The sequence below is a fragment of the Erpetoichthys calabaricus genome, chromosome 4 (assembly GCF_900747795.2).
Source record: "Erpetoichthys calabaricus chromosome 4, fErpCal1.3, whole genome shotgun sequence".
NCBI classification, from domain to species: domain Eukaryota; kingdom Metazoa; phylum Chordata; class Cladistia; order Polypteriformes; family Polypteridae; genus Erpetoichthys; species Erpetoichthys calabaricus.
In genome coordinates, this window is record NC_041397.2 from 236,496,638 (window position 1) to 236,520,886 (window position 24,249).

Sequence of the window (24,249 nt, forward strand, 5' to 3'; positions counted from 1 at the left end):
CCATATGGACAAGACAATGAGGTCAGTTTTAGTAGCATCCAGCTGATAGTATAATAGGGTCAGCCTCAGCTTTGTCCAGCCAGATATAGGAATTAGATGAACTACTGTACTGCTCACTCTGTGATCTTCAGATCAGTCTCCATGGTGTTCATTTTGGTGTTCATTTGGCTAAGACAAGGAGGTCAGTGTCAGTAAAGTTCAGCTGGATATTACAATAAGGCAAGTCTCCGTATGGCCAGATGGATATGAGGATGAGGACAGTCAAAGTGAAGTCCAGTCTGAAATGACAATTAAGTCAATTTCCATGGTGGGCATCTGATTAAGACGATGAAGTCAGTGTAAGTGGTGTCCAATTGAATATGGCAATAAGAATGATCTCCGTGGTGGCCATCTGAATAAGAAAATGAAGCTGGATATTAGAATGAGTACAGTCACAAGTAGAGTCCAGTCTAAAAATGAGATCAATCTCCATGGTGTCCATCTGGGTAAGACAATTAAGTCAGTGTCATTGATGTCCAGCTGTATATTACAATTGGTAAATCTCAGTGTGTCCAGCTGGATATGAGGATTACGACAGTTATAGTGGTCTCCAGTCTGATGTGGCATTGAGGTTGATCTCCATGGTAGTACTCCAGGTAAGACAAATGAAGTCAGTGTCAGTCATGCACAGCTGGATATGACAATGAGGACAGTCACAGCAGTGTCCAGTCTGATGTGACAATGGTCAGTTTCCATGGTGACAATCTAGATTAGACATCAAAGTCAGTGTCAGTAGTGTCCAGCTGAGCATTCCATAGAGGTCAGGCACAGTGCTCTCTGCTCAATATGACAAGGAGGACAGACCCAGCAGTGTACAGGCTTATCTGACAATGAGGTTAACTTCAATGGTGCACATCTGGATATGACAATGCAGTCAGGCACAGCAGTGTCCAGGGAGATGTGATAATGCGGCCAGTCTCACTGAAGTCAGTTGTCTTCTAACCATTATCTAGTGTAACAAAAGGCGCTATATAGGCGCCTGACCCGACACAGATGGACACGGAGGCACGTATAAAATAAATAAACTTTTATTCTTCTTCAGCTGGAAGGCACGTCTTCCCCGTGTCCTCCAGCCACAACACAGTCCCAAAACACCAACATGCCACATACTTTCTTCTCCTGCACCACCACTCCTCCCAGGCAACCTTGTCCTCCTCCACCCGACTCTGGCCCCTAGAGTGGTGGCTGCTGGCTCCTTTTATAGTTCACCCGGAAGTGCTCCAGATGCTTGATTGCCGAGTTCCGGCTGCACTTCCGGGTGTGGTGAAAACACTGCCCGCAAGGGCTCAGGAGTTCCAGCTGCAGCCCCCTTTGGTGGCACCTGCGGAGCCCAATAGGGCTGCACAAAACTCCAACCCCCATGAAGCCCTGGGGGAGTCCAAGGCACCACTGCAACCCAGGGAGGCTGCCATCTAGCATCCAGGGGGAGATGTTGTGTTCCCCATGCTTGCTCCCCTGGTACATATGTTGCAGAGGCATCCCGGCCGGGCATGGGCCCTGGCCATCCGTCACACTAGTTATGCCCTCCATGGCAGGTTCATAGGCGGGTCTTCAATTCAAAAGCACAGAATTGTGGCAATGTGTTTTCCTGTTTATGTCATATGCTGCTTATTCTGGAAGAAGGAGGAGCAGGTTGGGAGCATACGTTGATTACAGCGCGTTGCCACACCCACCACACGACGAACCACCTGGATTGAGATCCTAGTGCTGCCGTGCAACGGGTGGCACCTTAGCACCACACTGAACAGTGTGCAGTTTTTTGGCTGGAGTGCCAATCCTGCCACAATCCCCCGAGTTTTTCCTGCAAGTTGGAGGACCTGCTTGCTGGGCTGGATGTAGATTAGTAACTGTTAATTATAATTAAGCAAAAAAAAAAAACGCATGCATTTTGTACGTTTTTAGCATACGACTGGACAACAGAGACGTGGGTTATGTGACACGAGTAACTTGAGAATTTTTTTCTGTTTTCCATGGGCATTTTTCCCATTGCCTGTCAATGTATATCACAGGTTGCCAATAGGATCCATTGTATCCTAAACTTTTTTTTTCCTCATTCTGTGTAAACGTGAGATTAAAACATTTTTCTCTGTCATTTCCACAAAGTATAATGGGTGAGTAACATATAAAAATGTCATTTTTGGGTGGAGTATGCCTTTAGATAGTCGTGTTTTCCTGTCTTTTAATGGCAAAAGTATTATTTCATGTGGGAAGCTTTAGAAAAAATCACTGCGTGAAGCAATGTGTTTTTGATTCAATTACAAGAGAAGAGCAGACCAGTGACATTGTTTCACATAGCAATTTTTTCAAAACTCCCACATAAAAGTGTAATTTTAACTATTAAAAAATAGAAAAATTTGACAATATCCATGTAATTGATTTCCCAGTTTGGAAATTAAACCACCAAATCCATGATTTATGGTCCAAAACCTTAGACTCTAGAATACACTTCTTATCAAACAAACTGTTGTTGGGTTGGTTTTTCTTAAGTAAATTTCTATATTTTACACCATAACAGGATGCTTTCAGGTTTTGTATACGTATTCAGTAATAAGACGGACACTGCCATATTACACGCTTTGCATAGGGTCACAAAGAAACACATCACTGAGTTTTTTTTTGGATTGAAAACATACAGGGAAAGAGACTTGAACACGTTCAATGCAATATATTTTAGCAACTTGAAGCCAAATTTGTTTGCTTGCTTTGGTGACTCAGAGCCACCTTACTGTAGTTTATGTTCATGCTTTCAGAGAAACATTATGAGAGTGAGGCTTCTACACTATTTTATTTATGGTGCAGGGCAAAGCTGCTGTAATTGGATCTGCTCAGCTTCTGCCAAAAGTAGGCTTAACACCATTCTGAAAAGTGGGCTGCACGTTGTGGTAATGACAGAACAATGAAACACGCACTGCGGGTCACAGGAGAAGATGTTTGGTGGTGGGATATAAACACCAATGGAAACACAGATGGTCTGCTAACAGCTATGTTAAAGGTGCCATGATGTTAAAATTAGGTCAGCTGCGTCTGTTTAGTTGTTAACTCTGCAGACACTATTCACGAGGGCTTTCAAAGTGACAGACATTTCCATAAATTGTGGTCACATACTTCAAATTATCACATAACAGCCTTTACCGTTAACACTAAATTAGGTCACTTCAAAGGTCTATAAGTAAGCCAGCTGGCGCTCACAAATCCAAAATATCTATTTGATACAAGAACCAATTAAAGTAGCAAAAATACTCCAGAAGAGGAATCAGGGCTATAAAGTGTATCCATTGTCATTTACAATAATACATTGCTGGTGGCATGGTGGTGCAGTGGTAGTGCTGCTGCTTCACAGTAAGGAGACCAGGGTTCAGGTCCTCCCTGTTTTTGGAGTTTGAATGTTCTCCCCGTGTCTGTGAAGCTTTCTTCCTACTGTCCAAAGACATGCAGGTTATGTCAGATGTAGGCAATGTCAGTCCTGGAGGGCTGCAGTGGCTGCAGGTTTTTGTTCCAACCCTTAATGAGAGGTCAGTTATTGCTGATGAAGCCCTTATTGCTCAAGTGACATTTTGATGCTTCATTTTAGTGGTCTCGCTTGTATGGTTCCCCACTCTTAATTGCTTATTTCAGTCTTAAACAGCTGCATTTACTGTTTTTAATGGCTCCTTATTAGCAATAAAATGCAAATAACGAAGGAGCCAGCAGTTCTTCATCTAACCTGTTTCCATTTACCCCTGTGTGTATTCATCATGCACTTGTGTTAATAAAACACTTAAGAGAATAATGTGACAGGCTGATCCATTTTAGGCTTCAGATCATTTAAATGATATCCTTGGAAATGAAAAAGTCTACGATATATGAACCAAACATTGCAGATTAATAAGCCACAAAATTAAGTAAGGTCTGAGATTGGCATGGATTGGTTTTTAATTAAGCAGTTGGGATGGAATGAAAACCTGTAGCCACTGCGGCCATCCTGGACTAACGTCACCCACCCCTTGTTAGCACTGGCAGTGCTAACTTGGTCCTAGTGTGTGTGTGGTTGGTGTGTGTGTTTGCTCTGCAATGGAATGGTGCCCTGTCCTGGGTTAGCTTCTGCCTTGTGACCTATGCTAGCTGGGATGGGCTGCAGCCCCCAATGGAACACTGGTCTGGATTAAACGGGTTGAAAAATGTCACGACAGTGAAGAAGGAAGGCAACATAGAGCAGTGGACTTTAAGGCTGCTGCTTTAATATGTGCCTTTATCTAATAGTGTGCACCAAGTTCTCCAAATTAGCAATAAACTACTTGTGAAAGAAATATGCTGTATGTAAGCAGTTACCATGCATCCTGACCTTGCAGGATAATAATAATAATAATAATAATAATAATAAATTTTATTTATATTGCACTTTATATTTTAGCAATCCCAAAGTGCTACAGAGTAAAAATAGAATAATAAAATAAAAAAAGAACAGAAGAGTCTATAAAATACTTTAACAAAATGACTTTCTAAAAAGATGAGTTTTTAGGTTTCGCTTAAAGGCCTCAGTCGACTGTGGGGCTCTCAGGTAATCAGGGAGGGCATTCCACAGCCTCGGCGCCACCGATGAAAACACCCTGTCACCCATGCTGCTGAGCTTAGTTCTGGGGACTTGAAGAGTGTTAGTGAGTACAGAGCGGAGGGAACGTAAGGAGTTATGGGGGGTAAGGAGTTCCTGTAGATAAAGAGGGGCATGTCCATAAATGCACTGATGGGTAAGAAGGGAGACCTTGTACTCTATTCTGAATGAAACAGGGAGCCAGTGAAGGGTTTTCAGGATTGGGGTGATGTGATTATACTTTCGCACCCTCATCAGGATCCTGGCAGCACTGTTCTGAATATACTGGAGTCTCTGGATACTCTTGCCAGGAATCCCAATGAGGAGTGCATTACAGTAATCCAGCCTGGAAGAGACAAAGGCATGGACGAGCTTCTCTGCATCTGCCAGGGTGAGTAATGGGCGGAGTTTGGCGATGTTCTTGAGATGGTAAAAAGATGACTTACAGAGATATTTGATGTGGGTGTCAAAAGTAAGTTGGGAGTCCATTCTAACACCCAAATTAGTAACAGATGTGGAAAGAGGAATATTTTGGCCAGAGAAAGTAATACTGGTGATGGTAGAAGAGCGAAGATGATGTGATGTACCAACTAAGATGGCTTCTGTTTTGGATCTGTTCAACTGAAGAAAATTGAGCCTCATCCAAGCCTCTATCTCCTCCAGGCAGGTAGACAATGTAGATGTTGGCAGAGGAGCAGTAGAGGAGGTGGGAGTAGTCCTGAGGTAAAGCTGAGTGTCATCGGCATAGCAATGGAACGATAAACCATGTCTGCCAATGACAGTTCCAAGGGGGAGCATGTAGATAGTAAAAAGGATAGGGCCCAGCACAGAGCCCTGTGGAACACCACAGGCGACGTTGTGGGTGTGGGACTTTGCGCTGCCAAGGGCGACATGCTCAGTTCTGCATGTCAGGTATGATGTAAACCAATTTAGAACAATTCCTGAGAGTCCAATAGTGTATTGCAGGCGGTGAAGAAGGATGTTATGGTCTATTGTGTCAAAAGCAGCTGTCAGGTCAAGGAGAATAAGTAGTGAAGGTGAACCAGTATCTGCCATCATCAGAAGATCATTGGTGACCCTGACCAGGGCTGTTTCAGTGCTATGGCCAGGGCGAAAACCAGACTGAAACTTTTCAAACAGATTGTTCAGTTTGAGATGATCGTGAAGTTGTGCTGCAACTATTTTTTCCAGAACTTTGGAGAGAAATGGAAGATTGGAGATGGGCCTATAATTGGAGAGAACTTCAGGATCCAAGGTGGATTTTTTCAGTAGAGGTCTGATGACAGCAGTTTTTAGTGCAGAAGGAATATGGCCAGCCAGGAGGGACTGATTTATTATCCTGGTGATAAGTGGAGAGATGGCAGAAATGTTGGCCCTCAGCAAGGGTGAGGGGAAAGGGTCCAGGGAACTAGCAGACGGTTTCATTTTCCTGATGACATCCTCCACCTCTTCCCGTGTGGCAACAGAGAAAGAGCAAAGAGGATGGACGGTCTCAGACAATGAGTCAACAGTTGGGAAGGGCAAGATATCCTTGGTAGAGAGGTGTAAACGGATATTATCAACTTTTTGTTTAAAAAAGTTGATATACATGTTGCATCTGTCATCAGTGGTCTCAGAATGGGCAGGTAAAGGAGGTTTGACAAGATGATTTATGGTTGAAAAAAGTTTTTTAGGGTTGCTGGAGCCATTTCTGATGATGGTGGAATAAAACTTGGACCGTGCAACCTTCAGAGCTTCTGCATACGCTCTCATGTGTTCTCTGTAAGCCTGTTTATGGACAGTCAGCCCAGAGGCCTTGACCCGCCGCTCAAGGACACGCCCAGCCGCCTTCATTTTTCGCAGCTCGCAGGTATACCAAGGTGCTGAGCACGAGAATGAGACGGACCTAGATGTTAAAGGGGCGTGGAAGTCCAGGAGACTGCTCAGGGACTGGTTGTAAAAATCCACAAGGTCAGCAACAGAGAGAGAGCTGATAAAGTCAGAGGAGAGAAATGTAAGGTCCAAGGCCAAGGCATCCACATTGATATTCTTCAGATTTCTGAAGTAGATCTGTCGTTTTGGTTTGATACGGGAGGAGAAAAAGGGCAGCTCCAATGACACAACTTTGTGGTCTGAAATACCAAGATCAAATACCTGTAGATTCCTGATTGGGGCACAGTTTGAAATGACCAAGTCAAGAGTGTGACCCCTAGAATGTGTGGGAACATCAACATGTTGTTGAGATAACCTGTGGGATTGTCAACATGAATATTTATATCTCCTAAGATTATGATGTTGGCAGAAGTAGCACAGAGTGTTGTGAGAAGATCAGTAATTTCCGGAATAAAGGCAGAATTGGGTTTTGGAGGTCGATAGATAAGGAGAACAGTCAGGGGAAACGGGGGCTTACATTTAAATGCAAGGCACTCACAGGAAGATATTGCAGGTATCGAGATAGGGGACAACCCCAGGTCCTGACGGTGGATAACAGCTATTCCACCACCACGCCCAGTGCTGCGAGCTGCCTCCAAGTAACTGTAGCCAAGTGGACAGGCTTCATTTAAGGCAGAGTAAACCTCTTACTGGTGCCAGGTTTCTGTCAGACACATGAAGTCAAGTCCTTTTTCCCTGATGTGTTCTTCAATCAGTATGGATTTATTGCTGATAGATTGAGAGTTAAATAGTTCAAATTTAACCAATGACTGTGAAGTAAATCTCTGTACAGGACGCAGAACATTAAAATCCACTTTACGCAGCTTAGAATTCATTCCACAAAATAAATCCAGCCGGGGATGTGAAAAACGAACCGGCTGGGACGACGTTAACAAAGACGCACCAGCCGTGGCGGCTGACATTGTCGTGATGCGGCGTAGGTTGTTAAAGTTCACTCCCCGGCGGCGGTGACGGAGCGAGGCAGGGAAGTGTACCGGAGCATCCGAGGGCAAGAGGCATTTCGGGAGCATTGACTCATGTTGGGAGCCAGGAGAGTTGTTCCTAGAGAGGATCCGGGAGGCTCGGAGCCGAGCCCTGGTGCCTCCACGCTTCCCACGGCGGCGGCGTTTCCATCGGCGACCGGCCAAGCCGTGGACAGTGACGAGGAAGGCCGGGACTTCCTCAAACAGTCGGCCAAAGGTTTGACTGAACTCCGGAGTCAAATGTCGAGAAACCCCCGCACTCGTTCGAAGAGCCAAAAGGGTGAAGCGATCATAACGAATGATCGAGTCAGGAAGAGCATCACAGGAGTAAGTAAGCCGAGAAAAAAGCAGGAGTAACAAGAAACACAAAAGCCAGAGTGGCTGACGGCGTGCCTCAACAGTCGGCGCCATCTTTTTTAGATCTCACCTTGAGGATACCCGCTGGCAGAATGTACTGAAACAAGAACAGCTCAGTATTTACATGTAAAGAATGTTTTCCATACATTTACTTTATTCAACTATGGCATTTCTAAATGTAATAGTAAAGTAATATCTCTATAGTAATATCTCTTTTATGCTTCAGCCTTAATGCCAAAACCGTGAAGAGATTTGTGTCAATTTATGAACGAAGTTCATAAATTTGCAAAAGAACCCACAAATCGATCTTCACTTTGTCCGTTTGTGGTTCAGATGTAGTGGTGGTCTATTTTTCAACAAATAACGCAAACATGTTTAGATAGGGGTGGCACAGTGGGTAGCGCTGCTGCCTCATAGTTAGGAGACCCAGGTTCGCTTCCCGGGTCCTCCCTGAGTGGAATTTGCATGTTCTCCCTGTGTCTGCGTGGGTTTCCTCCCAAAGACATGCAGGTTAGGTGTATTGGCGATTCTAAATTGGCCCTAGTGTGTGGAGGTGTGTGTCTGTGTGCCCTGTGGTGGGCTGGCGCCCTGCCCAGGGTTTCTTTCCTGCCTTGCGCCCTGTGTTGGCTGGGATTGGCTCCAGCAGACCCCCATGACCCTGTAGTTAGGATATAGTGGGTTGGATAATGGATGGATGGATGTTTAGATAGATAGATAGATAGATAGAACTTTATTCTATTGGTTTATTCAAATTGTTTTTTTACATCCATCCATCCATCCATTATGCAACCCTCTATATCCTAACTACAGGGTCACAGGGGTCTGCTGGAGCCAATCCCATCCAACACAGGGCGCAAGGCAGGAACAAACCCTGGGCATGGCGGCAGCCCACCGCAGGGCACACACACACACCCACACATACTAGGGACAATTTAGGATCGCCAATGCACCGAAGCTCTTTAAATAAATTAACAGATAGATAGGTAGATAGATGTAAACATGCGTGTCGGTGGATGTCTTCACAGCCTCTCTCGAGTTACATAATAACCCACCCAGATGAGAGAAGATGCTATTACTAACACTGTCATCTTCTTCTTTCCCCACCATCTTAAGCAGCCACCCAGTGAGGGCAACTGACCCTGCCACCTTCTGGCTCAGCCTCCATAAAAACCTGAACCTCCAAGAAGGAGGGGTCATTACTGGCAAAGGCAACCCACCAGAAAGAGCTCCGCTACCACAGTGACCTTGGCTAGTCAATCTGATAAGTGGACACTCACATAATGGGAAGAATACACATGAAAGAGCATTGCCTTTTTGTTTTTTTATTTTTATGTCCTTGAACAATAATTTGGAAAGCCCGGTTGGCTCCACAAATGATATTACTGCGTGGAGCACTTGATGATGATGACCCCAACACACTATGGTCTGAACAAACACCAAAATGACTAACAAGGAAGAAAATTAAAAAGAAAGAGAGCTTCTGACTCGGCAGTCACAGTCACAGTGATGCATTATGCAGGCGTATTTGCTGTTGGTATAAAGGAGCCCCAGTAGCGTTTCTTGACACACTTCTGATGAATAATTCATTGGCTGAAAGTCCTCAGTGTTAGTGTGTCTAAGAGAGGATGTGCAGCATTGTTCATAATGGCACTCAGTTTTGTTTTAATCCTCTCCTTCGCTGCTACCTCCAAGGGGTTTATAACTGAGCCTGTCCTTTTAAGTAGCTTGTTGACTTGCTAAGCCTCTTTTGGAGTGATGTTACCAGCTCAGCACATCACAGCGTAGAAATCTGTAGAACGAGTTTGCTGCAATTACCAGAAGAATACAGTTTAGACATAAGAGATCTGGTCTCTTGGCTGGTTAGACAGATTGGTCCTTAACTAGTTGTAAGTTGCTCTGCATCTTGAGTTTGATAGTGGCATTGATTTTCTTCACAGTTTGCCTTCACTTGCTTACTCCCCACAGTTTCTTTGTGAGGAGTTTGAAGCTGCAGTGTGACTGATGCTGCTGTGTAATAATGGAAGGTGAGTTTAATAGTTTTCCTATTGAATTTAGATGGAGAAACTTTTTACAGATAAAGATATATCCTTCACACAGGTTATTAACACTAGTCATAGAAGCACCAGTACCCATAAATACATTCAACGGCTTTACCCTAAGCACAATGTTACAAACAATACAGTCTCAGAATCACAAAAATAAACAGTGTACTTTGTTTGATTTCTGTTGGCTCATGTGATGAAGACAATGATTTGTCCTAATTCCTCCAGGGTCTGCAAAGCATTTCTCTGGCACAGGTGGATTGACAAATTTGTCGGGTCTGTGTTCAGATGTTTTTCACCCTCTTGCCTTTAGCCTCATCTAGTGTTTGAGGTTTTACATGTAATGTAATGTCATTTGTTAACATAAAATGACGTCTTCTTGGGCATTAGTGATCAGTTGAATCCTTTTTCAAGTATGATGGACATGTTTGCTCTTTTAGGTATGGTCTCTGTCCCTTAGCAAGGCTGGACTCAATGCTGCACCCACATCCAACTCTGTTATGGATGGTCTTTGGCGCATACAGTGTGGCATTAGTTTAGCCTTTCTATTAGGGCATTTTAGTGAACACACTCCTAAGCAATAGGGGTCCTGCTATAGAGCAGAAGGTAAGGCCCGGCAGATAGCGATCAGACATTGGCTTAACTAGTGCTGACACGGGGTTATAAAGGAAGAAAGAATAAATATTTAATTTGACAGCAAGTGAGTATATAAGTGAATGAAAGTATTTGACATTTCCAAAAGTTTTTAGATTGCTTAAGTTGACACTGCAGATTCTGAATGGTGGGTACCATGCATATTTGAAACTACAGGTTTCTGGAAAGTAAACAAGCTTACCCATCATGGTATACTGTGTGTCTGTTTGTGTAATTTCTATTATACAGCTTGGGTTTTCCATTCTTCTATTTTGTGTTGAGTCAGGGATATAAAGACTCAACCCACCTTTTCTCCCTTTAATATGCCTAACGGCAAGGCCGTTTCTGACCATAGGCTGTCTAGGCAAGGACCTATAGTGGTTAGGGCATATTACTGCAGCCCTCTATAGAGATTCCTATTTTTATTTTGTTTAGAAAAATTTGTCTGAACCAGACCAGAGCACAAAGAAATGTTTATGTTGTGCATCTCAGCAGAGCCTGTACTGTCTGCACTATCCACAGAACAACCTGTGTGCTGTTGCATACACTAGTGCAGGCAGCGTACCAGGCATCTTGTGTGACATGCGGCCTCCATGCTACCTGTGCGCGTGACCATGAGGCAGAGCTGTTTCAACTTTAGCAGTTAGACGTTACCAGGACCAGGAGTCAGGACTCACCCACACCGGTCTCCCCATGTGACGCACAGCCTACCAGACAGACACACAGCTGGGTCCCAGTCTCCTCCTTCTCCTCTTCAAGCAGCCTCCTCCTGTTATCCCCACTGCCCACTTGACTTGTTCTTTAGGTTGGGTGGTACTCAGATGAGAGAGTGAGTCTGAAGAGAGGAGGTCTTGGAGGCAGGAGCACTGGCACTGCAGCAGGAGGACTGTGGCCACTGCATCACCAGAGATTTTTAACAAGTACATACACTCCAGGAGGACATTACACAGGGACACATTTAGTACTACATAAGTACAGTGCCAGTTGTCTCACCTCAAAGGCCCTGGTGGTGATGCTACAATAACCTGTCAGACCTTGATAGGAAAGCACTGGCACAAGAAATGGAACTTTTCCCTGATTTACCTAACGCTAACATGACAACACTGGAACTGTTATCCTTCTTGCATGAAACTAATTTAAAAGAAATACATCCAAATATGTGGATAGCTCTCAGAACTGCAGCCACTACTCCCATAACTGTAGCTTCTGCAGAGAGAAACTTCTCAAAACTGAAGCTCATAAAAAATGACTTGAGGTCGAGAATATCACAAGACTGTCTTAGTGGCCTTGCAATGAAGAGCATTAACAGAGATGTGTCTAGGAATATAGCATATGATAATGTTATAAATGATTTGGTGCAAAAAATTTTAAAAAGACTTTTATTTGCCATGATAAGCCCCTCCATTTACCAACAACGAGTTCTTAATATTATTAATTTCTTGTACTTCCTTTTTCTACATAAAGTTTTGTAGAGTCTGTTAAATAAGTTGTTTACATGCAAAGTGATTCTGTTTTGTTATTTTGTTGTTCTATATAAGTTTTGTATGTTTGGTACTTGGTATTTTATTGTTTTATTATTGTATTTATATTTATTTATTTTTAATTAAATAAGTGATTAGCATATTGTGTGTGTGTGTGTCTGTGTATGGTGGGGTGAAAGGGTACAGAGAGACAGATTTTCTTGCCTGGGGCACCAAATAGGTCAGAAACGGCTCTGCCTGACGGAAAATAAAAATACAAATATCAAAGCAAGGCTCCTACTTACACATGCATTTCTGAAGACACTCATCTGCCTTAAAATATTTCTAAGAAAAGAGGAAGAAACACATGGGCATATACAGGCGATATACAATATGTGGTATGTAGTGGCGGCTGGGTAAATACATGCCACTCACTTGCAAAATAACACTTACACAGAAATGCAAAATGTACTTTGAAAACACACCCTGGCTTTAAACAGTATGTCTGAATATCTGTATGCCTTAAACAAAAGAATAGCTTACATTCCAGTTAGGCAAACTTAAATAGAAAAGTATGCAGAGGTGAGCAGAGCCCATTGTGGAGACTGGCTCGGTCACAGACAGGCAGACACGCTCATGTCACCCAACACACGTTTATTTATACTACTATTTACAAAGTCCAAGTGCCACAAACCCCAATCTTTCCCAAAGTCCAGGCCAACCACTCTGCCTCTTTGGACCGCCTCCTTCTCTCTTCCTAGCACCTTGTCCTGCTTCCACCCGACTCCAGCCTTGAATGAAGGGAGGCGGCCCCTTTTATCCGTACCCGGATGTGCTCCAGGTGTGCACCGGCAATCCCGCAGACACACCCCAGTGTGGCAGAAATGCCGGCTGTCCTCCCGGAAGCACTCCGGGTGTTCCCTCTCTTCTTCCCCCCAGCACTTCCTGGTGTGGTGGAAGTACTGGGGTCCAGGGTCCTTCAGACAGGGGGACGCCCCCTGGCGGTGACCACGGGCCCCTATAGGGTTGGGCTTCCAAGCCCTGTACCCGTGGCCCCCAATACAACCAGGGCGGACATCCCCTCGCGGTCTGGAGGAGGAATGAGCCCTCCTCCTGTCTTCCTGGGCGTCCCAGCCGGGCATGAGCCCCGTCCGGGTGCCACACCATCCTAACTCATGAAGGCCAGAAGGAAGTGAGCTGACAGTCATGTGCCCGGCATATGAGTCTTTAAAAACATTCAACTTTACATTAAGCTCATTGAAAATGCAACCACTTACAATCATGCAAATACAGAAAAAGAATTTGGGGGAAGTACTACACATGTAACAGAAAAGCTTTTGAACCCTGTCACATTTGCACTGATTGTATTCTCTTTTTATTATCTCTTATTCATCTGTTCCTGAGGAAGTACATATTATACAATTAACTGACCCAGTGTACTCCTTACAAATAGAGAAAAACAGAAAATTAAAATATATGCATCAATATGATTGATCAAGTGAGGGAAACAAAGAGTACGTACCTTTAAAGAGGTAGCATGGCACCAGTTTTGCCAGGTTTACTGCCCAATTGGTATTTTTTGGGCTGCATCAGGAGTGGGCTGGAGGAGGAGTATAGGAACCTCATCAAGGACTTTGTTAAATGGTGCGACTCAAACCACTTACACCTGAACACCAGCAAAACCAAGGAGCTGGTGGTGGATTTTAGGAGGCCCAGGCCCCTCATGGACCCCGTGGCCATCAGAGGTGACTGTGTGCAGAGGGTGCAGACCTATAAATACCTGGGAGTGCAGCTGGATGATAAATTAGACTGGACTGCCAATACTGATGCTCTGTGTAAGAAAGGACAGAGCCGACTATACTTCCTTAGAAGGCTGGTGTCCTTCAACATCTGCAATAAGATGCTGCAGATGTTCTATCAGATGGTTGTGGCGAGCGCCCTCTTCTATGCAGTGGTGTGCTGGGGAGGCAGCATTAAGAAGAAGGACGCCTCACGCCTGGACAAACTGGTGAGGAAAGCAGGCTCTATTGTAGGCATAGAGCTGGACAGTTTGACATCTGTGGCGGGGCGATGGGCGCTAAGCAGGCTCCTATCAATTATGGAGAATCCACTGCATCCACTAAACAGTGTCATCTCCAGACAGAGGACTGCTGTCACTGTCCTGCTCCACTGACAGACTGAGGAGATCGTTCCTCCCCCAAACCATGCGACTCTTCAGTTCCACCCGGGGGGGTAAACGTTAACATTATATAAAGTTATTGTCTGTTTTTACCTGGATTTTTATTACTCTTTAATTTAATATTGTTTTTTGTATCAGTATGCTGCTGCTGAAGTATGTGAATTTCCCCTTGGGATTAATAAAGTATCTATCTATCTATCTATCTATCTATCTATCTATCTATCTATCTATCTATCTATCTATCTATCTATCTATCTATCTATCTATTTTTGATTAGTGTCCGTGACAGAAAATGGGCTTTTGCTGGTTGCGTTTATTTTTCTGGAATACCTTTCTAATACAATGCAGTATTCTGGTGTATTTTTCAACAGCCTCCTCTGTATTATTATCATTATTATGATGTTTTCCTCCATCCAACACCCCTGCCCCTACTATTCACACTACTATCTATATTTTATCATTGTAAAATCTCTGCACAGTGGTATATACCCATTATATCACTCTCGTATATCTCTGAGCGTGACACCCCCAGGCGTCGATGGTATGTTCCGAATCCTCTTGCTCTTGACTCCTCCCCCTCATTTTATCTGGTATTTTTTGGGGGCAAATTCACAATTCTTAACCTATCCTTGGGCTATAAATTTTTTAAGGACCCGACTACAATGCATGACACCTTTAGTAAGGGCAAACAGATTAGCACTTCATGTAAGTCAAAATGAGGAAGATGCAGAAAATAAATGATCAGACAGTGACCTAGGAAAATAAGATACTGTAGTCAGACCAGACGGGGACCAGTACAGTCACCTGTGCTAATTCAATTTCCTTTTGGTCCTGTATCTTAAAATCTATGCAGCTGTTCATGAAGGCCAGAGAGAGGGTGGGCACCAGCCTCAAACGAGTAAAGTTAGCTAGTTCAAAGGTTAAACTTGCTGCGCTCTGGTTTGAGTCACTTTAAAAGTTATGTGAATTATATGAGCCATCCTACCAAAATATTTACACAACTGTTAAAAAAAAATTTAAAGAGTAATACACAATGGGGTGTCTGTTGCCATTGTGATAACTGAAAGGGGTGAAGACCAGTGGGGTACTGTATGTGGAAGTCCAAAATGAAATAAATGTGCTATCCACCATAATAAAAGGACGGTCTTTGTATCTGTTTGGTTGCTATGTCTCTGTCATTCCAGCAGATGGAACATCACAAACATTTTTAGTTTAATAAAATGCATTCCCATTGTCATTTCCATAGATGGTGCATCACAAACATTTATAGTAATGCATTTTATTAACAGAAATGTTTGTGATGTGCCAGTCTAACAATACGAGTTTGCTCCATCGTCCCTGGCAGTTTGAACCCAGATCTGTTGATCACATGAACAAGGATGAGCAGAGCAAATGAGAACAGCAACACTCATCAGGGGTTGGTGTAAAACTGCTTTTATTAAAACAGTGTTTCAAATTAAAGTGTAGTGCAGCATTTCTCAACCTTTACTGTAAGTATTTGCGACCCGAGTTTTCATAACAGTTTTAATCGCGCCCCCCTAACGTTTTTTTGAAAGGAGCCCACTAATACCAATTTGTTCTTTTTTAATTAATGATATATCATAGATGCATATTTTATTATACCTACTTAACTTTTATCGACATTTATCTAACTATTTATTTTTCTAGTATCAGAATGTAGTTTAAGTTAATTTGTTTTGGTTTCAATAGCTGTATTTTTCATATTTTCGATTCTTGTTTTCTTTTTTTCACATATTCGCACCCCCCTTCTTGTTACTTTGCGCCCCCTTAGGGGGGCCCGCCCCACAGTTTGAGAACCACTGGCGTAGTGCTCCAAGTAGTCAATGAATAAATAATCCTCACTAAAAACAGGTGAATCAGTGGAGGCTAAACAGTTGAAGAAATAAATTCATAAATACACCAAAGGCAGATCTTCTGTTCTAATAAAACATGAGCTCCACTGCTTCTTTCTAAAATCTGGCATCTCCTCTGCTTATACCATCAAGAAATGCCCGCCAAGAGGTGCAGTGAACCATTAAACCTGGCTTGGGTCCCCATTGCCAGTCCTGCAGTGTCCCACAAACATGTCCCACAGCTAGTTCTTTGGCATCTTCAGGAAACACCTCATACCGGGCCACTCCTACTCTCCAGCGTTGCTCAATAGATGCACCTTCTTCATCCCCACTGAGCGCTGGCCATGTGCTCCTCACTCTGGGGCTCACTCCTGAACACCTGTCCCTATTTCTAACAGCATGAGCTCTCCTGATCCTGCCTCTCACTCTCTCTTTCTTTCTTTAACTTCTGTTCTCTTTTGTCATTTCTTTCTCCTTCTCTTTCTTTCTTGAACTTTCTGTCTCTTGCCCAGGCTCCCCTTTAAGCTCTGGCAGGACGTAGGTGCCGCAATGACAGACTCCCAGGCGTGAATGAAGCAGTCGACTGACCCATTTGTGTCTGCATGTGAATGCATGATCAGAAAAGCACCTGAATCAACCTCAGAGCGGTATGTGCATATTTTCAAGCGTTCCTGCACCTATCAGGAGCCTGCACACTTTGAATTATTTATCTATTATAATAAAAAAATCCTGGGACAAGACATGACTTTTTCAGAGAGATACTTTTACATCCCGCGAGATGAGACTTTGTGCCAAGAGATTTAATCATGACCGGGGCCGGAAATAAAAGACAAAGAGTAGATGACAAAGTAGAACGTCGTAAAGAGGTTCAAAAACGTTGGCGCGATATACATGCAGAGCAGATTAGAGATAATGAAAGTACTAAAATTCGAAAGTCTCAAAAAAATGATAGTAAAGATCGCATTAGCGCAAAGAAATGGAAATTATTACTTGATGAAATAACGGAACAGCGAAAAGAGATCGAATATATTGTTCAGATTTAAACTTTAAGACTTGTAGATCGTCTAATTCGTGTTGACATCAGAGAAAAGCAGTGTTTCTTCCCAATGAAGAGGCCTATCCACGAGAATTAAAAAATGTGTTGTTTGGTGAAAGTGAAATCCACATACACGAGCGGCAGAGACGTGACATGGCTGGTGCATAGCGCAAGCCCTTTGGCCAGTGAAGCCCCCTAGTTTAATCTAAAATCATCGAGTGTCACAGACCTCACCCATCACAGCCATCTGTTGGAAGGACAAATGCAATGCATTGCTGTATATTACTATATGCATTACAAAATACATTCCAATAGATGGCACACTGCAAAAACTAACATTGAAGTCTACCTCAATTACTTAGATTTCAACTTGTCTTAGACAGGTAGCACAGCTAGTTGAAAAAAAGAAAAGAGCATGGAAATGTAAAGATGACCCAATGCAAAAATGTGTTGAAGTATTAAACCAAAAGCTTTAAGTACTGTGTGTTATAAAGGAGGAAGTATTTGTGGATGTTGTTGGTCTGTGTATAAGTCTGAATACCATATGCCCGTGTCTCTGTCCTGTTCATTTCATGTTGAGAGATATGTACTGCTGCATCTTCAGTGGCTGTGAGAAGGACTCAAGGTCAAATATCGGGGCCACCATGAGGAAGATGTCAAAATCATGGATCTTGTTGTGTGTGTCACGGCATAAGCTGTTAACTAAGACCAAGATGAAGCTTTAAAGGCCAGGGGTATGTGAGTTCTTGCATGATGCACAGACATCCGTTACAGTTTTATAAAATATTGTGTAGATTTAAGTACACAGGTTCTCATCTCAATTTCTGGTTGCTTCATTTTAGAGATGGAAAGCTTACAGAATTTTTGACAAAATATAATCCATTTTACAGGGGACTTCATAGGAAAGTTTCAAATGGCTCATTAACAAAACTGCAAGTAGAAAAACCGCTATCATAATTATGGGTAAAAAAATCTTACTACACTGAAAAAATATATTTAAGCTATATGATTTGTAAGAATGTCTGATAATACTAAAAATGTCTGCAGTACTCTGGCACCAACTATCCACGGCTGATTCCTGCCTTGTACCTGAGACCTTCCAGTTCCTGTAGTGCAGAAAGCAGTTTTGATTATAAATGAATGGATGGATCGTGAAGAAAGGGGTATGTGTCGTGAACAGTATAGCAGTGAATGTTTATCAAGACTTCAAGCGAAATGAACTCTGTAATTAGTCATAGGATGCATGTGTTACGAAAAATGGCAATACAAAGTATTAGGGCATCATTAAAGTGACTAACCCAGAATTTAAGCTGGAAGCTGGCACCGCCAAAAGATTTTGTTCTGACTTTGAGTGTGATCTGCCCTTGAATTAGCTATTATTGATGTTACTAAACTAGGTGTTCTTCTCTCCTGCAGCTTTACAAATCTACTGCAGTCATGCTGTGGACAGGGCCACTCCGTCCAGACTTTTAATCGCCAGGCTGGATGCAGCAAATGGGACAGCACGCCTGAACTCCATGCCACACAACAGCACTCTGAAACCTCAGGCTGCCAAACTGGAAACTGTCGTCATAGTGCAACAATCTCCACCAAAAGAGAAGGCGGTGGAAGGGGAGACTGTCCTGTTTCTATGTCTCTTTAACCACAGTGGGCAAAATAATGTCTCTGTATCATGGTACAACCAGAAAGGGCAGGAGAAAGTGATGGTCCTGGTGGAGAATGAAACTAAACAAGAGGACTACTTGGGTCGAGCTTTCCTGAGAGCAGACTGGCACCTAGGGAATGCCTCCATGACCCTTCTCAATGTCACCACATCTGACTTTGGCATTTATATCTGCTCTCTGAAGCTCCCAGATGGCAGTACAGTAGAGGGAGATGGTACAAAGCTGAGTGTGCGTCGCTCATTAGGTAAGTTGCATGGGTTGCTGTAATAAAACTGAGGACAGGACTTGTGGAATGCCAAGCACTGTAATTAGAACATTAGAATATTCTAGACGAGAACAGGCCATTCAGCCCAGCAAAGCTCGCCAGTCCTGTCCACTTATTTCTTCCAAAAAAACATCAAATCGAGTTTTGAAAGTCCCCAATGTCTTACTGTCTACCACACTACTTGGTAGCTTATACCAAGTGTCTATTGTTCTTTGTGTAAAGAAAAACTTCCTAATGTTAGTGTGAAATTTGCCCTTAACAATTTTCCAACTGTGTCCCCATGTTCTTGATGAACTCATTTTAAAATAACAGTCTCGATCCACTGGACTAATTCCCTTCATAATTTTAAACACTTCAATCATGTCACTTCTTAATCTTCTTTTGCTTAAACTGTAAATGCTCAGCTCTTTTAATCTTTCCTCATAATTCAACCCCTGTAGCACTGGAATCAGCCTAGTCGCTCTTCTCTGGACCTTTGCTAGCACTGCTATGTCCTTTTTGTAGCACACAGTACTCTAGATGAGGCCTCACCAGTTCGTTATAAAGCTTGAGCACAACCTCCTTGTACTCCACACATCGTGCTATATAACCTAACATTCTGTTTGCCTTCTTAATGGCTTCTGAACACTGTTGGGAAGTCGATAGCTTAGAGTCCACTATGACTCCTAAATCCTTCTCTGTACTCTCGATTTTCCGATTGCCCATTGTGTGCTCAAACCTAACATTTTTACTTCCTTCACTGTAATGATGGTGGTATCGATACAATGCTTAGTGAGGGCGATGATGCACTTCCAAGTCCATGTGATTTCACAAGGGTTCATAGAGACAGAGAGCATTGTAACTGTTGTGAAACTGTGGAGTCCCAAAAGCACAAAAGCTCCAAAGGACCTTCAAAAGTAGCCCTATGGGGGAAATACGGTTAAACCCTGGCAAGAAAGGGCTTTGAAAAATCTTTATAAAAATAAAAAAGGCTTGTCTTCAAAAAGGCTGTGCAAGTGCAGAAGCTCCAAAGAGCATGAAGGAATTGCCTGAAAGGCAAGGTAATACTCAACAATCGAGTCCCAATACAGAATCCAGTTGAAAAGTCAAAAAGAGAGCAAACATTCAAAAAATTCAATAAATGCAGTCCCAAAATGAAATCCAAAGGAGTAGGCAATAACAGAGCATAGGGTTGAAAATCTGGGAAGCAAAAAAGACAAAAGCAAAGGCACAAATAATCACAATACTCTACTCTCCCTAGCGTGTTCAGAACGAACCGGCAGGAACTATGGAAGGTCCACTCGTAAATAGGGTGGAGGGCTGTTCCTGGCGGTACCCTTTGGGGGGGAGGATCACCCACAAAATACAAGGGATATAACCTAGGACATTATTACTTACAAAGAAACACAAAGAAAAATGTACATAATAAATAAAAGAAACATTAATACAAATAAATGACATCAAATTCGACACAATAGACCCGAGACATGACTTTGAACCCCAGGCAGGGGGAAAATGCTGGCTGAAACATGACAGTAACAGGCAAATGACTCCTCTGCTTTCTGCCTCGACAATGTGAGCAGAATTGGCTCATCCGTCACTGGCGTGGATGTAATACGATCAACTGGTGCCGTCCAGTGACGTTTTCTGTCTTGAGCCTTGTCCTGATGGAATAGCTCCAGCTCCCTGCAACACTGAATTGGATTAAGCAGGTTTGAGAATGTCTGTGAGTATATTTGCACTAGGATATGTCATGAGACAAGGTGTTGCTGGCACATACCTCATGATTGCCACTCAAACCACATATTTCTCCATTTCCAGGATCCCACCTTATGTTTAAAAATAATTTCTAAATTATTTCAAAACCAAACCCCATTGGCATTTTGATTGGTTCAGAATTTTCATCACAGGCTTTGCTTATGTATTACCAGTAACAGCACACTACACAATAACGTGCAGTGAATACACTTGACTTGAGCATTCCTAGTTTTCATCCTCTTTCTCTGTATGTTTAGTATTCATTTGCTCAGAGGTTGATGTGCTTGCTGATTCCTGAGCAGCTCTTCTTCTCTCCACCCTAGCGGCCCGCTTCTTCTCTTCTTTCATCTGCATCTTTTCACGTTAAAACTTATTAAGTCAGTGTATGTGTTGCAATTACTTAATTTGTTTTCTTTAATTTTTCACTTAAGCTGGCACTTAAGTCTTCAATCTGCCTCAAGAATGATTTAAGATATGAAGAGTTAGGGGAAGTGATGGTGAAGGTGGTAGGGATGAGAACGGTGCCTGTACACATGTGCTGCACGGCCGCCCTGCTGGCCGCTGCCAAGAGTTGATTCTACAATAAAACAAAAATAAAAAGAGGAATAACCTTGGAGGTCAATCATCACCCCGAAAGCGGATAGTAGATGTCACATAGTATACTGTATGTGTACCAAATTTCAGGTCAATGGGTCAAACGGTTTGTGAGCTACAGGTGATTTAAAATCCCGGACAGACAAACGAACAACCACAGTAGCGTATTATATATAAAGATGGGTTGCAACCTGCCAGATTTTGGCATTTGACTTCTTCCTTAACACGCCGGCCCACTTGTCTCTTATTGTGGTCTATCCTGAAACACATTTAACTATTAAAAAGGAAAGTTATGAGGGAGAAGCTCATGACAATGATATTCCTTTGATTTCAGGACTCTTTGGAATGGAGGAATCAATCGGGACAATCATAGGAGTGGTGGCAGCAGCCATTGGGGTCACTATTGGACTGGTGACCATCATTGTACCTCAGTGCCGAGAGAAGCTACCCTGTTTGAGAAAGTGAGACCTAAACATCGGTTTGGCCACATCCTAGGATACTCCAAGCAGATCTAGGAATATTGGATATTGAAAGAAGTGGGCCATACTGGCTTTAAACTGTGACACAGGTCCATTTCTACACAGAGGACAACATCAGAAGAAGAATCTGCTTTATACAATGTTGGGACTCATTTTAGGCTTCTTTATGTCATTCTCCAATACAGGATATCAAAATATGTCGTATTACATTTGAGTGTAATGAGCATTTCCCAGCACAGCAAGATGTGAACCCCTCGATTAGATTATAGGAATGACTGCATCTTGATTCAGATCACAATAATATTTAGCTCCCATGAGGGGTCACTAATGTCTGCACTCTTTGCATTAAACCATAATCATTTCTTCTAATGCTGACTGTAGGCACAGGGAGGTCAGCCCTTACCCCTCCACGGTGTATTAGGTTCTAATAGTGTCTACATCTTCTTACATCAGTTACTAGATGACGATAAAATCTGCATGCCCAAATCAAAAGACATTAGAATAATCTAGAAGAGAACAGGCCATTCAGCCCAGCAAAGCTTGCAGTCCTATCAAGTCTAACTTTGAAGGTACCTAAAGTCCTACTATCTATCACACCACTTGGTAGCTTTTTCCATATGTCAAAGGTCTCTGTGTGAAGAGAAACTCCCTATTGTTTCAGAGAAGTTTACCCCTAAGTTTCCAATTATGTTCTTGATTAAGTAATTTTAAAGAAACAGCCATGGTCTGCTGGACTCCCTTCATAGTTTTAAATACTTCAATCATGTCTCCTCTTAATTTGCCTTTGCTTAAACGGAAAAGGCTCAGCTCTTTAAATCTTTTCTCATAACTCATCCCTTGTAGCCCTGGAGGACGCTGATATCTGCATCACATTAATAGAATCATATCCTGATCATTTCAAACTAATTAGACCTGCTTAATTAGAACAAGGCAAGGTCGATTCCACTATTTTAGAAAATATCAATATCTGCATCCCCTACATAAAAGTCTTGCAAAGCCTGCTTCCTTGTATTAGACTTTAGTAATATCTGTACATACTAAATCAGAGCAAAATCAAAGTCTACATGTCCAATACTGTGCTCCTGAAACACAGCAGAGAAAGGCATTCCCACCTCAGTTAGATTTTAGTTAAATCGTTCTCCCCTATATCACAACACAATGGTATTATCGTGAAATTTGTGAGACTCACCAGGAATGTTCACTGGGTTCATCTACTCTCCCCCTTGAAGATTAACACACTTACACAGATATATACACACACATACACACAATGACCCTATCCAGACAAATTCTCGAGTGGTGCCAACTGCCAGTCACTCCGCAATATTCTGCGTTAAATTCTCTAGACAGGGATTCACTATCACCAGCTCTAACAAACTGCAGGGGTCGTCACGGCACACAAAAAAATATAACTGTTTTGGCTATATGTTAATTAGTAGCTAAACTATGTCTTGCTTTTACTCCAGTTGTTCTAATTATTGAGATGCAACCTCAGTAGTCTTGATAAGTCCTGTGAATAGGACAGCAGCTATCCAACTCACACTTGGTACCCATTTATTGTTTCAATCACTATACTATATAAAATATAACAGCAACATGGTATTTATTAATGTATACCAATATCAAATAGAAGAAAATATCACAGAAAAGTCTGGAAATAAAGTCTTAGAAAAGCTTACTGAAAATCAGAAGTGTCAAGGACTTAATATCTTCTCGGTTTAGTGACCGGTGTTGTTCATAGCTACGTTTTCTGACGTCCAAATCAGATGATCTCACGTCTCTTGATCTCTGACACTGACTTTCTGTGTCCTGTTGTTGTTTTTCTTCCTCTTCTTTTCTCTTTCTTGTTCCATCAGACAAGCCATGATGATGTACAAATGTACATGCGACATATCACACATGTGATTGGTTATATGACGAATGACTGATCAAAGTGTTTGATAGTAAACTAATTCAGTTATTCCTAGTCCTTTGCCTTCCATCTATTTGCAGGTTATAAAGTCATTAAAACGGTGCAGTGGGTAGCGCTGCTGCCTCGCAGTAAGGAGATCTGGGTTCACTTCCCGGGTCCTCCCTGCATGGAGTTTGCATGTTCTCCTGGTGTCTGCGTGGGTTTCCTCCCACAATCCAAAGACATGCAGGATAGGTGGATTGGCGATTCGAAATTGGCCCTAGTGTGTGCCTACGGTGGGTTGGCACCCTGCCCGGGTTTGGTTCCTTTCTTGTGCCCTGTGTTGGCTGGGATTGGCTCCAGCAGACCCCCGTGACCCTGTGTTCGGATTCAGCGGGTTGGAAAATGGATGGATGGATGGAAATTCATTAACACAGCTTCTATATTCTTAGGTAAAAAAGTGATTGAAAAAGAAACTTATTGGAAAAAATGTATAAAATACTAGTACAATACAAAAGGATGCTTGCAATGCCTGTAGGTCATCCTGGTTCATTTGAGC

The 24,249-nt window shown here is 42.7% G+C and overlaps 1 protein-coding gene across 1 annotated transcript in view; it reads left to right on the plus strand.

Moving 5' to 3' along the window:
* Positions 1 to 22,606, plus strand: part of si:ch211-137i24.12 (Immunoglobulin superfamily member) — a 31,845-nt gene extending 9,239 nt beyond the window's left edge. Inside the window, exons 2-3 of the mRNA XM_028801316.2 lie at positions 18,477 to 18,968; positions 21,655 to 22,606. Coding sequence (XP_028657149.2) covers positions 18,477 to 18,968; positions 21,655 to 21,785 — 623 coding nt within the window. The 3' untranslated portion in view covers positions 21,786 to 22,606. The remainder of the gene's footprint in view (positions 1 to 18,476; positions 18,969 to 21,654) is intronic.
* The last annotated feature ends 1,643 nt before the right edge of the window (positions 22,607 to 24,249 follow it).